General features: G+C 39.9%; 1 protein-coding gene across 1 annotated transcript in view; it reads right to left on the reverse strand.

Moving 5' to 3' along the window:
- Window positions 1-17,124, reverse strand: part of LOC128698309 (uncharacterized) — a 47,955-nt gene extending 30,831 nt beyond the window's left edge. The window contains exons 1-4 of the mRNA XM_070102645.1: window positions 13,207-17,124; window positions 8,911-9,062; window positions 8,680-8,784; window positions 6,256-6,570 (exon numbers count right to left, since the gene is read on the reverse strand). Of these exons, the coding sequence (XP_069958746.1) occupies window positions 6,256-6,570; window positions 8,680-8,784; window positions 8,911-9,062; window positions 13,207-17,099 (4,465 nt within the window). The 5' untranslated portion in view covers window positions 17,100-17,124. The remainder of the gene's footprint in view (window positions 1-6,255; window positions 6,571-8,679; window positions 8,785-8,910; window positions 9,063-13,206) is intronic.
- Window positions 17,125-17,602: the final 478 nt, after the last annotated feature.

Raw genomic sequence — 17,602 nt, forward strand, 5'->3', positions numbered from 1 at the left:
ATAAGCGAGAGAAAGAGGACAGAGTCTCAAAGTATGCAAACAAGCAGACAAAAGCATCTAGTTAAGGTTGATACATGTTTATTTCCATGTTTGTGAAGTTTATACCATAATACAAACACATTACATTGTGTACAAGTTGTCTCCACGTAGGTAAAGTAGAATAATAAAGAGCAACACTCCCATTCTCATGTAACACACCATTTTTAGAAGGAATGAACTGAGTGAAGGCATACAAAAGGAATAATTTTCTACAGCTACCCCCAGTAATACTATTGCGTACACATTGTCTTTGGTGCTGAACTATAGAAAACGTTATTCTTTCCGACACTCCGGCAAGACGACTGGAATAACATCTCATATTTATGTTAATTTATTCAACTGTGGGGGTATATTTTATTATGTTAATATGTTTACATAGCATGTTTATTATATAATTTTGAAAAAAATATCATAGATGGATTAATCAAAATGTCTATATTAACGTAATATACATCATTTAATGCGTCTCAGAGTGATTATTATTGTGTGCTAACATCATTATTAATATGACGTTTTCAAGACTAATAAGACACTCTTAGTGATTTTAACATGTACCTGTATGCCAGCACAGTGTAAGTTTATTTAGATACAGGTATACACAAGTATAATTACCAGAGTACTATATATATAGTGTGAAATAATTTTAAAGCACTTGAAATTTTGGAAAGTTTCCAGACATAATGGAGAGACATGCTCACGAAGAATGTAAACACACTGGATGGCAACCAGTGACTATTAGAAAGTCAGGTGGGAGAGACATATAGAGTTTTTTAGTTACAATTTAAAATGTCCGTATTAGTGGAATGCCATAAAGCAAGGCCCTACTGCATATAAAAAAAAAATGCAGTAGCATCAACCTACAATTCCACAAAAAGCCCCCCAGTATTACACAACTCCTGAAAAATGCCCAGATTCACCTCAGTCAATTCTCTCATCCTTGTCAAATACTCTAAGTCAGCCTAGAATAAACAAGATCCAGTACATCCCTTCCAGTGAACAAGACAGGATCAACTTTTCAGACAAGTACTGGTAAAAATATGTATTAAATATTGAATCTTTGTTATTTTATGGTTTAACATAACATCTTGTAGGAGTGAGGGAAGAGCCAGTTTGTGAGTGTGGGGGGAAGTTCGTGAGGCAGTAGGTAAAATGAAAGGGGGTAAGGCAGCCGGGATTGATGGGATAAAGATAGAAATGTTAAAAGCAGGTGGGGATATAGTTTTGGAGTGGTTGGTGCAATTAATTTAATAAATGTATGGAAGAGGGTAAGGTACCTAGGGATTGGCAGAGAGCATGCATAGTTTCCTTTGTATAAAGGCAAAGGGGATAAAAGAGAGTGCAAAAATTATAGGGGGATAAGTCTGTTGAGTGTACCTGGGTAAAGTGTATGGTAGAGTTATAATTGAAAGAATTAAGAGTAAGAACGGAGAATAGGATAGCAGATGAACAAGGAGGCTTTAGGAAAGGTAGGGGGGTGTGGTGGACCAGGTGTTTTACAGTGAAACATATAATGAACAGTATTTAGATAAGGCTAAGGGTCTTTGTGGCATTTATGGTTTTGGGAAAAAGGGGCTTTGACAGGGTGGATAGGGGGCAATGGGCAGATGTTGCATTTATGGTGTAGGAGGTAGGTTACAAAAAGCAGTAAAGAGTTTTCGAGGATAGTGGGCTCAAGTTGAGTATGAAAAAGGGGAAAATTTTTTTCCCAAAAATGGCCTTAGAAAAGGATGTGTGATGTCCCCGTGGTTTTTAATATTTTATAGATGGGTTGAAAATAAATCCGGGGGTTTGGCAAGGTGGTTAAAGATAAAAAATCCCCACGGGGTGGGGTTGCCCGCTCTTTCTATGACACTGTGCTCTTAGGAGATTCTAAAAATTTCCGAGATTGGTGGATGAATTTTGGGTTTTTAAAAGAAAAAAATTAAAAAGGGTGAATCAGGAAAAAGTAAGGTTTAGGAAAAAAAAAGATTGGTGATAAAAGATTGAATATCAGATTGGAGGGGGTATGGAGGAGGTGAATGTTTCAGATATTTGGGATGGGCGTGCCCAGCGGATGGGTCTATGAAGATATGAATCATAGAATTGATGAGGAAAAAGTGAGTGGTGCCAGGGTCTGTGGGACGGAATTTTGTCCTTGGAGGAAAAAGGGGGGAATGGGTAAGTTTTCCAAGCTCTTATATGGGTTAGGCATGGGTGATGATTTTGCAGCGGGAGAGGCGGGGAGGCAGTGGAGATGTTGTCTGGGGGCTGTGGTGTGAATATAATGCAGGGGGTTGTTTTTGGAAGTTAGGAGGGGGTGCGGGATTCAAAACTGTTGTCAGGGGGGGCTGGGGAAGGGTTGTTAAGTGGATTGGACTTAGAAGAAGGGGGGAAACAAAATAACTTAAAGGGTGTATCAGTCTTAGTGGAAGGAAGGCGGGGTGGGGTGGCCTGGGAAAGGGGTTGTTTAACATATACACATCACAGAAATTTTCATTTTTACTTTAACACACTAGTCATTGCCATTGACACCACCACCACACACAAAAAATAATTAACTGGCACTCATTCAATCACTGACTTGCCAGAAGCTTTCTGACATTACAGTTTGGATAGCTCTCCAAACATTACCACCCTTCCTTTAGAGTGTAGGCACTGCACTTCCCAGAGCCAGAACTTGTGTGTGACAAACCAGTTTTCCCTGAATCCCTTCAAAAATGTTACTTTGCTCATATTCCAACAGCACAGTGTCATAAAAACTGCATGCCTTCACTTACTCTTGTCTAACACATTCAACACAAGACTTATTATTCACACCACACATTGCCCTCAAACAAAATGTCTCCAATGCTTCTTGTACAATGTTAAAAACTGATGTCTCACAGCAATACAACAATGCTGGTGCCATTATACTCTGGTACATTTCCCTTTCTCGTCTCCATGGATAGTCTGTCTCCACAGATTCCTCAATGAACCATCCACCATTCACTTCCCCACCCCCCACTCTTTTATCAATTCTATAGTTCTTTCACAGACTCATCTTCCAACATGTCCACTCCCAAATATCTGAACACATTTACTGCCAAAGCATATCAATACCTTTACCTTTGATATTGTTAAAAGATAAAGAATCACACATAAAGTGGGAGTTGTCACAGTTGCTCTTTGCTGATGACACTGTGCTCTTGGGAGATTCTGAAGAGAAGTTGCAGAGATTGGTGGATGAATTTGGTAGGGTGTGCAAAAGAAGAAAATTAAAAGTGAATACAGGAAAGAGTAAGGTTATGAGGATAACAAAAAGATTAGGTGATGAAAGATTGGATATCAGATTGGAGGGAGAGAGTATGGAGGAGGTGAATGTATTCAGATATTTGGGAGTGGACGTGTCAGCGGATGGGTCTATGAAAGATGAGGTGAATCATAGAATTGATGAGGGGAAAAGGGTGAGTGGTGCACTTAGGAGTCTGTGGAGACAAAGAACTTTGTCCTTGGAGGCAAAGAGGGGAATGTATGAGAGTATAGTTTTACCAACGCTCTTATATGGGTGTGAAGCATGGGTGATGAATGTTGCAGCGAGGAGAAGGCTGGAGGCAGTGGAGATGTCATGTCTGAGGGCAATGTGTGGTGTGAATATAATGCAGAGAATTCGTAGTTTGGAAGTTAGGAGGAGGTGCGGGATTACCAAAACTGTTGTCCAGAGGGCTGAGGAAGGGTTGTTGAGGTGGTTCGGACATGTAGAGAGAATGGAGCGAAACAGAGTGACTTCAAGAGTGTATCAGTCTGTAGTGGAAGGAAGGCGGGGTAGGGGTCGGCCTAGGAAAGGTTGGAGGGAGGGGGTAAAGGAGGTTTTGTGTGCGAGGGGCTTGGACTTCCAGCAGGCATGCGTGAGCGTGTTTGATAGGAGTGAATGGAGACAAATGGTTTTTAATACTTGACGTGCTGTTGGAGTGTGAGCAAAGTAACATTTATGAAGGGGTTCAGGGAAACCGGCAGGCCGGACTTGAGTCCTGGAGATGGGAAGTACAGTGCCTGCACTCTGAAGGAGGGGTGTTAATGTTGCAGTTTAAAAACTGTAGTGTAAAGCACCCTTCTGGCAAGACAGTGATGGAGTGAATGATGGTGAAAGTTTTTCTTTTTCGGGCCACCCTGCCTTGGTGGGAATCGGCCAGTGTGATAAAAAAAAAAAAAAAAAAATACCTTTGAAGAATTTCGAGAGTATATCTACTCTCTGAGCCCAGCCATGGGCCAGGCTCGTCTGGTGCTCGCCTGGTCAACCAGGCTGTTGCTGCTGGAGGCCCGCTGCCCCACATATCCATTACAGCCTGGTTGATCTGGCACCTGGTGAAGATACTTGTCTAGTTGCCTCTTGAAGGCTTCAACACTTGTTCCAGCAGTGTTTCTGATATCTTCTGGCAAGATGTTGAAAAGTCTGGGACCCCGAATGTTGATACAGTGTTCCCTTATTGTTCCCACCGCACCCCTGCTCCTCACTGGGTTTATTTTACACTTCCTCCCATATCTCTCACTCCAGTATGTTGTTATGGCAGTGTGCAGATTTGGGACCAGGCCCTCGAGTACCTTCCAGGTATATATTATCATGTACCTCTCTCTCCTCCGCTCCAATGAGTACATGTTCAAGACTTGCAGGCGTTCCCAGTAGTTTAGGTGCTTTACTGGCTCAATGTGAGCCGTAAATGGGATTCCCACAAAGCAATGCGGGTGCCCCGATTTTTTGTTTATTGTGCACACTGACCATGCAGACCAATCCTCGTATATGTAGGCCTACCAGCCATCTCGCTCTAAATTTAAAGCTGGTAGAATTTTGGTGTAGATCTACGGCTTGGACCCTGGCTTCAAAGCCGTAGATCTACGGGATGGACCCTGAAAGGGTTAATCCCCGAAAAGTGAATAAATTAGCAGTTTATTTCATATTCAATATATATTTTATTTATTTTCTATGTGCAGTATAAAAATGTAGTTTACATGTAATAAAATAATGTTAAGCACAAAAATCCATTAGCATGCACGTGCATTTCGAACAGACTAAACCTAAGGCTTAGACTATATAATGGTGCAATTTTAAGTAGGAGTGTGAGCAGGGTAATATTTACAAAGGGATTCAAAGAAACAAGCAGGCCAGACTTGAGTCCTGGAGATGGGAAGTACAGTGCTTGCACTCTGAAGGAGGGGTGTTAATGTTGCAGTTTTAAAACTGTAGTGTAAGTGTGCCTCTGGCAAGACAGTGATGGTGTGAATGATGGTGAAAGTTTTTCTTTTTCGGGTCACCCTGCCTTGGTGGGAAACAGCCAATGTGTTAATAATAAAAAAAAATTACAAAAAACAGAGGTAGCAAAAATAGTACAAATTTAAGTATGTATTACTACTCTAAACTGATTCAGGCTATGGAATGGTTTTATAATATATGGTGAAGAGACAATCATTACCATATCACTTAGGTGACAGACAAGAGAATCATGACCTTGGATATGGGAATAGTTTTACTCTGACTACCAGATACCAGCAGTTGCTCTGCTCAAATTTCACCTCACCTCTGTATTAGAGATCAACCACTGCCCAAGAAGTTCAAAACTTATTCTGGCTGCCAGAATGGAGTTCAACTTACGAATTATATAAGTTTAACTGCGAATCACTCGTCAGACATGACCTAAATGACTAAAGGATTACGGATATTTGTGTTTACTTAATATGTATTATTATTATTATAATCAAGGGGAAGCGCTAAACCCGTAGGATTATACAGCGCCTGTGGGGGGGATGTACTACTTAATATGTAGTCGAGCAATTTTAAAATGAGTGACATATGCACAAATAAGAGAAGTATGCATTTGGTGACTGAAAAATAAGCAAGGTGACTCTGCTGACTGCAGTAAGTCATCTCTGCTATTTACCATAATAACACAAAAGAATTAAAACGAACATTCCTATCTTTAATCTACACACACAAGTCATCAATCATCAAAATTAAGATTTTTGAATACTAAAATTCTTTATTAATGTACATATGAAATATAAAATAGGAAAGATTTCAGTATTATATGAAAAATTATCTAATATCTGCAGGGGTCAGGATTCTCATAGCCTCCAGGAACCTAACTCACAAATTTCAGGGTTCAACTGTAAAGATATTCGAACATAATCCACTGTTTTACTTTGTTAAAGTCTTAAATCAACACCTGTAACTACTACCAGTACGAAATAATTTTGTTTACTTCTTACCTCTTTTGGGTGGCTTTTCTTCATCATCTCTATGAGAGTTGGCAGAAACGTGTTTCAATTTATTCAAGCTCACACTTCCATTTTTCATAGTTTCTTCGCATTCTTTTCTAAATTCAGTTGCTATTCTCTTAGGGTGAGAAAGGCCAAGATGATCATTTGCTCTTTCAATACCATTTTTATTGTTTTTATTGTTCTGTAGGCCAGTCCAAACACTGAAGATGGGAGCAGGGTCTTCTATAGTTATATCTTCACTTTGAAGATTAAATGGAGTGGATATTTTCACATCATACTGTAAATTTTCTCCTTTCTCTTCACCTGCAATTTAAAATTATAGAATTATTAATGTATTCTTCAAAAAACTAATGTGCAGTATAAATTTTCTTCAAGTGTCTGTTTTCCACCTAGGCCAAGTGACCTAAAGAAATCTTTCACTCTTATCTCTAGCAACTTCTGACTTGCTTAAACAACCTTTCCCTCCCATTTTACATACACTATCCAGCAAACATTATATACTAAGCTTCCAAAACTCAAGTACAGTGGGTGCTCAATTACCTATCAGACAATTATCCAAAAGTTACAATGGAATGGCTGAACCTCTCTAGTTTTGCATGATAAATAATGCTAAAATGGCAACTTCAAAACACTGCTTTAAAGAGCTGCCTTATTTTATTAAGACTAACTTCATCCCTTTTCATGAGATGCCCATATGTTCTATAATGTACTGCATATTCACACCAGGACCAAGATTATTATAATCATAAGGATCATACACTGCTGAACCAGGACCAAGTGAGGCACAAGCACTGGATTCCTTGTATGAGTACATACCTGTAGCCTAAGGATTGCCAGCCTACAGTTCCTCAGAGTGTAACTACATTATCTGAGGGTTCAACCCCCTACAATTCTCACCAGTACCCACTGCATCATCAACAATGCCAAACTGAGTGCAGTCACCAGATATGCTGTCCTTCTTATTAGCAACATAGCCAGTAACTAGAGTAATAGCTGATGAACTCTCAAAGCAGCCATAACGACTCTGAAAAAGGCTAACCAGGCCATTTAATACCTGTGTACAGAATCCTTTACAAGAGGTGCAATAAAGTAATGCACAGTAAACTGTATATACACGAAACAGAGCCCTTGATCAATAAATTAAGGAACAGAGCTGTAGTGATAGAAAAAAATTGCTCCTTATCCTGTTTCACATGAAAAAATATAACTTTGAAAGCCAAAACAAAAGGAGCTATAAAAGGTATTAATATTACTGTTAATATTTTGTCATTTTCCCCTAAATTTTGATGACTTCTTGCATGTGCCTGAGTCTGAACTCTGCTAAAGATAAAAAATAAGCAATATCCATAGTGACATACATCATCAGTTCCTCTTTCAGCTTTGAGACAGACAAGGTTTCTCGCTTCTGAATGTCTTTCTTCACATTGTGCCATGCATTTTCTATCAGATTTAAGTCTGGGCTATCTACCAGGCCAATCATACACAACAATGTTATCAATAAATCCCTTTTTAACTATACTCAAATAAAATGCACAAAGGAGACAAACTTATAACAACATTTCAGTCGGACTTGGGGTTCAATTGGACCATTAACTAAGTCACACAGAAGCACAAAGGGAAGGGAGCCAGAATATATGGCTCTGTCCCAGAAGGTGCCTTCCTTTCTCATTACACTTTCAAATGCTCCAAACAGAACACTCGTGACCTGACCTGATCTCCATCTCCTCCTCTCCTTACCTCTTCTCCTTTCCTATATTTTCTTTACCTTTCCTATTTTCTGCCTAGGTGGGTTATGTCCTATGGAATTTAGTTCCACTGGGATATGGTCCTACCATCGTGGGCCACTAGCTCTCCTGGAATGCTCTTTTCTCTTTATCTTTGACTACCTCCACTATTACTATCTCTTTGCTAAGTCTCCACTTTCTTCCCCTTTTTTTCCACTGCCACTTCTACCTTCTTATTGCCACTTCTATCACTGTTGCACTACTTTTTCCACTACCACTTCTACCTACTTATTGCCCCTTCTATCACTGTTGCACTACTTTTTCCACTACCACTTCCACCACTATTACTACCACTACCAATTTAATACTATTCCTCCCCACGTTACACTTCTCCCATCCCTACCCCCACTCATGTTTATATTCTGGCTCCTTTCCCTTCACACTTGTGTAACTGGTTAATGGTCCAACTTGCATTGAAATGTTATCATAACTTTCAGTCTCCTACATGTGAGTTGTGTGTGCTGCTCCTTTTTATTCTTTAGAAGACACCTCCAGAAAACATTTAGATGACGTGTAGCATCAAGTATGCAATATGTATCTGGACACCTTTGTTGTTTATCATCACAGGCACTGTGGGAGAGATCACATAAAAACATTCAAAATACTGCACAGACTACAAATATCTTACCAAGGTTACACTCATGTAACAAGAGATTGTCCATCACCAGTTCACATTTGTAACACACAAACTCCCCATAAGGAATGAAAGAGCATCCTGGACACGCACATTCTCCTGGAAGAAATAATTCACGTTATTTAGGGAAAAAATACACAAGGAAAAATGTCTTCTCCAAAAATATTGATTTCACACATTAAAAAATATATAAACAACATAAACCACTGCTAGTTATTAGCTTACCATCTAGACAATAGATTAGCCCACATGATCGACATTTATTATCTAGATGAGAAAATCTGATTCCTTCTTCTTTAACACACGATGAACACATGACAGCACACCTTGTCTCATCAACGTACCTCATTTCACAGCGGTCGCAGACCAGCATTATTCTGTGTAGGAGACTCAAATGTTAACATCTGTGAAAACTTTTGTTCTGACAGTTTTGAAACTTCAACAAAAACATTCACAAGTAAATGAACATTCTCGGCCTAGTAACATTATGAGTTTGGTATTATGAACCACCACCTTCACATTTGATATATCCTAGAATTTCTAGTTTTTTCTACTCGGAGAGAAAAGCCCAGCCCTGGGCTAGACTGGTATGGTGCTTCCCTGGTTAACCAAGTTGTTACTGCTGGCTTGCTGGCACACACATCCATCACAGCCTGGTTTATCTGGCACTTGGGGGAGATACTTGGCCAGTTTTCTCTTGACTTTTGCACTTGTCCCAGCAGTGTTTCTGGTAAAATCTTAAACAATTTGTGACCACGGATATTGATGCAATGTTCATGTTGTGCCCAAAGTGCCCTGGCCCTTCACTGGGTTTATTTTACACTTCCTCCCATATCTCTCACTCCAGTTGAGTTATGGCAGTGTGCAGGTCTGGGACCAAGCCCTCAAATACTACTCTCCACATATACAGTAGACCTTTACCTTTCATGCCTTCACCTACTACATTTCCACCTATTCACAATTCATTTTTTTTTTGCATATTTCCACCTTTCACGGTAGTTCTAACATCCAGCAGGAAAAAAGTAGCGGCTACGATTTGATATGCTGTTGGGATGTAAGTAAGGCAATGTTTATGAAAAGGGCTCATTTGAATTGCAATGTCTGTGCACATATATCAGGATAGCTATTGAATGAGTGATGGTCAACATTTAAACCAATCACTGTCTGCCCATGGAAGACTTAGGTCTCGAGATACTCCCCAGATAGGGAGCCAAGGCCGGGTCACCACTACTTGGAAAAGACCTGGGCCGGGAGAATACCGGTGTATAAGAAAAAAAAAAATCACTGTCTCTTACATAGATTTAAATTACTGACACCAGTGACATAAGTAAATTTGTGGTTTAAGCACAGCACCCTCAAACATGCTGTGAGTGGTAAATTTTGGCCAAGATATACATGTATAAGATTGGGTGTGTGTGGCTTGTATTTACAGAATAAAAAATCTGCCCTATGTGGTGTATGATGGGAAAAGCAAACCTCTGACTGTGTTTGGTTTGAAGTAACAGTTTTGGAGAGAATGGTTCTCATGCTTTTATTGGCTGTTTTTTGGGGGTTATCCCATGTAATTTACACTATGATAATTGTACTTGTGTACCTGATTATTATTATAATCAAGGGGGAAACGCTAAACCCGTAGGATTATACAGCGCCCAGGGGGGGGATGTGGAAGGCATTCAGGCTTAATTCGGGGAACTGAAGCACAGATCCAATTCCCTAAATCAAGAGCCCCTCACCAACATCAAGGAACCTTCCATGAGGGGTTGTGTACCTGAGCTTAAATAAACTTACTGAAACAAAGCTCAAAGTAGCAAAAACATCTGATTTTTGAAGATTTTCCTGTAGAAAGGTAATGCTGCCTACCCCTACCCCTACCCTGGTCTGTTCTATGGATTTTTACTAAGTTTACTTCAGTTATTGAGAATGCCTTAAACCATGACCAATCATTCCTGGTAAGCTTACCTGAAGTGCATTCCATGCTAATTGCTTTCTTTTTTGCCTACCAGTGTTTTATTATATGTAAACTACATTGTTTTTGTAATGCATAAAACATAAAAATTCGTATTTGTAAGAAATAGAGCAAAACTTTTTTTTCTTTTTTTTTTGCTTGATGGATTTAAAATGGAGGACCTGAGGACATGATTAATGCACAGAGTAAAGATTGCTTCAGTTGCTGGAATGCAGTTTTTACTTCAGATTCTATTTTTAAATTGGAATTTGTTGAATTTTGTGTAAAACTGACCAAATTATACATTGTGTTTCTGATAGCTGAATGGCAGTTTCTTGTGCTCATTCAACAGAACAGATGGTATACCAGTGAAATAGCTAAGAATTTGGTTGAACTGAACAATGGAATTAGCTTAAAATAGGACTATAAGTGGACAAAATTATCGATGTGTATATTTCACTAAGACCATCAGCCTTGTGCTGGCAAAATTCTTTAAATTTTCAGTAATATTTCATAATTTCAGTGCCATTGCCTCCGGAAAAAAATTCTCAGCGATTTAAGAACGCTTTCTTTAAATACTGTCATTGCCAACAGTTAATTTCTTGGATCCCTACAGTGAAAGGGTTAATTTTTTTGGATCACTTTACCTTTGTGGAAGATGGCAATGCAAAATGCCCCCAATAAAAAGTAGGGGCGCCATTGGTACACTAAGAGAAAACACCATAAGTGTCCGGGGCCCAAAACTGTTCAACAGCCTCCCATCAAGCATTAGGGGAATTGCCAATAAACCCCTGGCTGCCTTCAAGAGAGAGCTGGACAGATACCTAAAGTCAGTGCCGGATCAGCCGGGCTGTGGCTCGTATGTTGGACTGCGTGCGGCCAGCAGTAACAGCCTAGTTGATCAGGCCCTGATCCATCGGGAGGCCTGGTCATGGACCGGGCCGCGGGGGCGTTGATCCCCGGAATAACCTCCAGGTAACCTCCAGGTATCCAGGTATGTGAAAAAATTTAAGGGAAAACTCTAAAGGATTACACATTTAATCAGAGTAAGGGGAGGATATTTCTAATTCTTGGATTTACATGTACTAGGTAATCTACATATGTGCTATGTATGATAATTTATGTAACTGTATCTGTGTACCTATACCTGAATAAACTTACTAAATCCCTTCACTAGCATCAAGGTACTGTACTATCCTTGTAAAGTAAAAGGACACAAGTGCAACTAATGTGACATTTTATTGTGGCTATGTTTCGCTCTCCAGGATTATTATTATTATAATCAAAAAAGAAGCGCTAAGCCACAAGGACTATACAGCGTCGCTCTCCAGGAGCTTTATCAAGCTGATACAAACAATACATGGACACAGAGGGTATATATAGGCTTAGAGTGAGGTGTTATACTAGAGGTAGTAGTAGTAGTAATGGTAGCAGTTGTAATAGTAGTAGTAATACAATATGGTAGAACAATCAACTTGCACATGAGTAAAAGGTTATAAAAGCTATTACTTGGGTAACATAAAAATAGGTTAGACAAATATTTCTGTAGGTGGTTGGATCTGAGATGGTCTGTTTCAGTGTTCCTCCTGTCATGTTCTTGTGTAGATGAATGGTTCACAGAACCGACACGTTGATAAATTAGACACATATGCAACTCTTGAATATCTTTATTAAGGAAATATTTTGCCACACAGTGGCTTCATCAGTCCATACACAGGAGAAACTTGAAGAACAGGAGGAGGACTGATTACCTCATTCTCCTCCTGTTCTTCAAGTTTCTCCTGTGTATGGACTGATGAAGCCACTGTGTGGCGAAACGTTTCCTTAATAAAGATACCCAAGAGTTGCACATGTGTCTAATTTATCATCATGTTCTTGTGTAGCAGAGACTATGTGATGGCAGGATGAGGAGGATTTTTGCTAATACTTCAGAGATGAAGAAGCTGCCTTTATTTTGGTTGAAGGGTAAACATTACACAGAAATACAGCAGACTCGTGTTACAACATGCATTTGTGTTACCACCTAAACACTTCTTATATGAGCCAAACCAATTATTATTATAATCAAAAAGAAGCGCTAAGCCACAAGGACTATACAGCGAGCCAAACCAAATCAGCATTAGAATTCAGACTTCGCATTGCAGTAATAGTAAAGTCTCAGTTTAAACAATAAAAGTCTCCCTAGAGTTTACCATATGAAAATTGTGAAATTACATTTTACAACAATTTACAACTTTTGTGAACGTGAGTATTTTTATTAACAATGAAATGATTCCTGCATCAACAATTTGCATATCACTGTTGAATAATTATCAGGTTAGGTTAAGGTTTGGGTGTGGTTATTGGGTTAGAATCCAACCTAACCTAACAACAACAAAAAGTCCGTTTAATAATTTAGCCCCAAAAATACAATGTCAATTGCTGAACATACTGGAAACTAAAACCTCAATTTTCACCCAACTCTGTCAGGCAGAAGTAAATTGTGACCATTTGCTGCGTTTCTCCAATACATTAACAACTATTCTGGAAATTTATCCTTAACTTGTCATACTGTAAAACACTCATTAACAACTTACCTTTGCCAGTCTTTTATATTACTGTTCTGAGTACTTAGGAACAGGTGTGTATGAGCGTTGCGTTGAAACCCAGGTGAAGTGTCAAGGTTGCCTCCATGATATCCACATGTATATTCTGCTGTTACTTGTGCAACTGCTAAATCTAGACTCCTCTTGTTTCTGTATTGTCCCTCTGGGCAGTAAGTCCATACTCTCTGGTGGAAATTCTCGCTGGGATTTTTGGTTCTTCCGTCTAGGTGATGATGCATTGTATCTTCTTCACTCAAATTCTCGTAAGCTCTTTGTACTTGGTTTTGGTGCACAGTCCTCGACTGAACAGAAAACTTTGTGCTGCTAGAGGATGTTCCTTCATTGTCAGCAACAGCTTCATTTGGTAGTGCTGTTACTTGTGCAGCTTCTAAATCTAGTTCATTTCTGTTTTCTCCGTTGGGGCTGCAAGTCCATACTCTCCCTTGGAAATTTTCATTGTGAAGAACCAAATTTTCTCCTAAGCAACGTTGCATCATATCATCCTCGGTCAAGTCTTTGTAAACTCTTAACACTTGTTCATGGTGGGCTGGCTTTAAATGTACTACAACTTTCATAGTGCTGTGAGAGGGTACTTCTACATAGTTGGCAATGGCTTTATTGTAGAAACACCAAGATGATTTTGAAGTAGGACATAAATTATGATTTGGCTCTGTGTTTGATGATGTGCAGTGAAAATAGCTTGCTAAGATGGCATTTCTCATCGTTTCTATGTTCGTTCCAATGGACTCCTTTATTGCTCGACTAAAATAACTAACTAACTTGTCAACATTATCATCAGAAAGTTTCCCTTTTCCCTTCATTGGAAACAGCTTAGCTTTTTTCCCATTTATATCCCTGACAACATGATTTTCTTCAATCAATTTTATTAGACGGCTTTTCAGTCTTTTCGCATAGTGGTCCACCCACTCCACTTCATTCACTTTAGGACCAAAATAAGGACCTAGACCATTGTTCATATTGTTAAGTACTGTATATGGAGTAACATCACCTTCACTAATGAGATTCAAGTATCGCATGTTATAAGTTAATGATCGTCCCCATATCGCCTCAGCTGCTCTAGCTTCCATATCACTTGAACTACTAGCATCAAAAATCTTACAAACTGGTTCATGCTTTGCACGTTGTAACAAAAAATGCTCTGTGGTTATTTTCTTATCGTTGTACAAGGTATGTAGGTTTGAACAACGGTTGCAATACTTTGTCAATGTTTGATAGTCAAGAACGAGGCCAGTATCTGCTTCAGTTACTACACATAATCCCATCTTTGTGTAAAAGTCACGACTCTGCCAGGTAACATTAAACGACACATTAACATCTAGTACTCCATTATCGGCTGGTCGTATTCCATTTTTTTCATATTCGGCAAACACACTGTCACGACTTTCTTGCAACATTTTCCTACACTCTGCAACAGCTCTCTCAGTAATGAATCGTGTAAACTTTCTGAAGGTTTTTAGATGAAGGTTCTCCCTTAAATCATTATATTTCACAAAACTTTGGTAGCCGCCACCATTTAAAAGTTCAGCGTAAATATTTAAACATGTTTGTCTATTTATTTCACCGAGTTTATGAGTTGCAGCATTAGTCACAATGTTGCATTTATTGCAAGACACAGTTACAAATAGTTCTTGACCACGAGTTACAAAATCTGGAATCATCTCTTCTGAACCACAGTTATAACAATTATCTTTAGCTATTTGCAACAAGTTAGAGTACATCGTCATGATTAATGAATCGTTTTCTGCAGACTTGTTCATAATTTCTAGTGATGTTGCTTGATTGGTCACATCAGATGTTACTTGCTGGATTACGTCAGATGTTACTTGCTGGACCACGTCAGATGTTACTTGCTGGATTACGTCAGATGTTACTTGCTGGACCACGTCAGATGTTACTTGCTGGACCACGTCAGATGTTACTTGCTGGACCACGTCAGATGTTACTTGCTGGATTACGTCAGATGTTACTTGCTGGATTACGTCAGATGTTACTTGCTGGATTACGTCAGGTGCTACTTGCTGGATTACGTCAGATGTTACTTGCTGGATTACGTCAGATGTTACTTGCTGGACCACGTCAGATGTTACTTGCTGGACCACGTTAGATGTTACTTGCTGGACCACGTCAGATGTTACTTGCTGGACCACGTCAGATATTTGCTGGATCACGTCAGATGTTACTTGCTGGACCATGTCAGATGTTACTTGCTGGACCACATCAGCTGTTACTTGCTGGACCACATCAGCTGTTACTTGCTGGACCATGTTTGCTGTTACTTGCTGGACCACGTCTGCTGTTACTAGCTGGACCACGTCAGATGTTACTTGCTGGACCACGTTAGATGTTACTTGCTGGACCACATCAGATGTTACTTGCTGGACCACATCAGATGTTACTTGCTGGACCACATCAGATGTTCCTTGCTGGACCACATCAGATGTTCCTTGCTGGACCACATCAGATGTTCCTTGCTGGACCATATCAGATGTTCCTTGCTGGACCACATCTGATGTTCCTTGCTGGACCACATCAGATGTTCCTTGCTGGACCACATCAGAAGTTCCTTGCTGGACCACATCAGATGTTCCTTGCTGGACCACATCAGATGTTCCTTGCTGGACCACATCAGATGTTCCTTGCTGGACCACATCAGAAGTTCCTTGCTGGACCACATCAGATGTTCCTTGCTGGACCACATCAGATGTTCCTTGCTGGACCACATCAGATGTTCCTTGCTGGACCACATCAGATGTTACTTGCTGGACATCAGATGTTACTTGCTGGACCACATCAGAAGTTACTTGCTGGACCACGTTAGATGTTACTTGCTGGACCACCTCAGATGTTCCTTGCTGGACCACATCAGAAGTTACTTGCTGGACCACATCAGAAGTTACTTGCTGGACCACATCAGATGTTACTTGCTGGACCACATCAGATGTTATTTGCTGGACCACATCAGATGTTACTTGCTGGACCACATCAGAAGTTACTTGCTGGACCACATCAGAAGTTACTTGCTGGACCACATCAGAAGTTACTTGCTGGACCACATCAGATGTTACTTGCTGGACCACATCAGATGTTCCTTGCTGGACCACATCAGATGTTCCTTGCTGGACCACATCAGATGTTACTTGCTGGACATCAGATGTTACTTGCTGGACCACATCAGATGTTACTTGCTGGACATCAGATGTTACTTGCTGGACCACATCAGATGTTCCTTGCTGGACCACATCAGATGTTCCTTGCTGGACCACATCAGATGTTACTTGCTGGACCACATCAGATGTTACTTGCTGGACCACATCAGATGTTACTTGCTGGACCACATCAGATGTTACTTGCTGGACCACATCAGATGTTACTTGCTGGACCACATCAGATGTTACTTGCTGGACCACATCAGAAGTTACTTGCTGGACCACATCAGATGTTACTTGCTGGACCACATCACTAGTAGCAGCATCAAATAATGAAGAATTTCCATACATTTTTGCTGGTAACATCCGTCGTCTTTTCATTAGTAATCCAGACGAGAGTTTAGCAACATCTTTCCTCTTCTTGCTCACTTCACACACACTCTCCTGATCCTCTTCAAAGGTGTCAATGTCTTCGGAAAACGTAGCTTCATTCTCACATGTGTAAAATATATTAGTGTCCAGCATCTCAATAGGATTGTTGTTGTCTAGGACAGTTGTAGTGGCTGGTGTAACCTTGAGATTTTGTCTTATTTGTTCTTTTCTGGCAGTGAGCATCTTCAAATGGCCCTTCCTCTTGTCTTGGGACATGGTCAACATCTCTGAGGCAGAATATGGGTGAAATAAATAAGTTTGAGGGTAGTGGGTGGGTAATATCATGGAGGCCGCCGCTGTGACACTCACTCGTCACTTGATTCACAAACACTGAGCTGCTGCCGCTGTACCAGCGCTTATATATACGAATTTTTTTTTTTTTTGCGGGGGGACTAAACGTGTAGGGATTATACAGCGCTTGTGTAAGTTTATTCAGGTATACACAAATAAAGTTACATAGATTATCATACATAGCAGCATATGTGTAAAATACCTAGGATAACCCCAAAAAAGTCACCTAGGATAACCCAAAAGCCACCTAGGATAACCCAAAAGTCACCTAGGATAACCCAAAAAAGTTACCTAGGATAACCCAAAAAGTCACCTAGGATAAACCCAAAAAAATCACCTAGGATAACCCAAAAAAATCACCTAGGATAACCCAAAAAAATCACCTAGGATAACCCAAAAAAAATCAACTAGGATAACCCAAAAAAGTCACCTAGAATAACCCAAAAAGAGTCACCTAGGATAACCCAAAAAAGTCACCTAGGATAACCCAAAAAAGT

This window comes from Cherax quadricarinatus, chromosome 82 (assembly GCF_038502225.1).
Source record: "Cherax quadricarinatus isolate ZL_2023a chromosome 82, ASM3850222v1, whole genome shotgun sequence".
NCBI lineage: Eukaryota > Metazoa > Arthropoda > Malacostraca > Decapoda > Parastacidae > Cherax > Cherax quadricarinatus.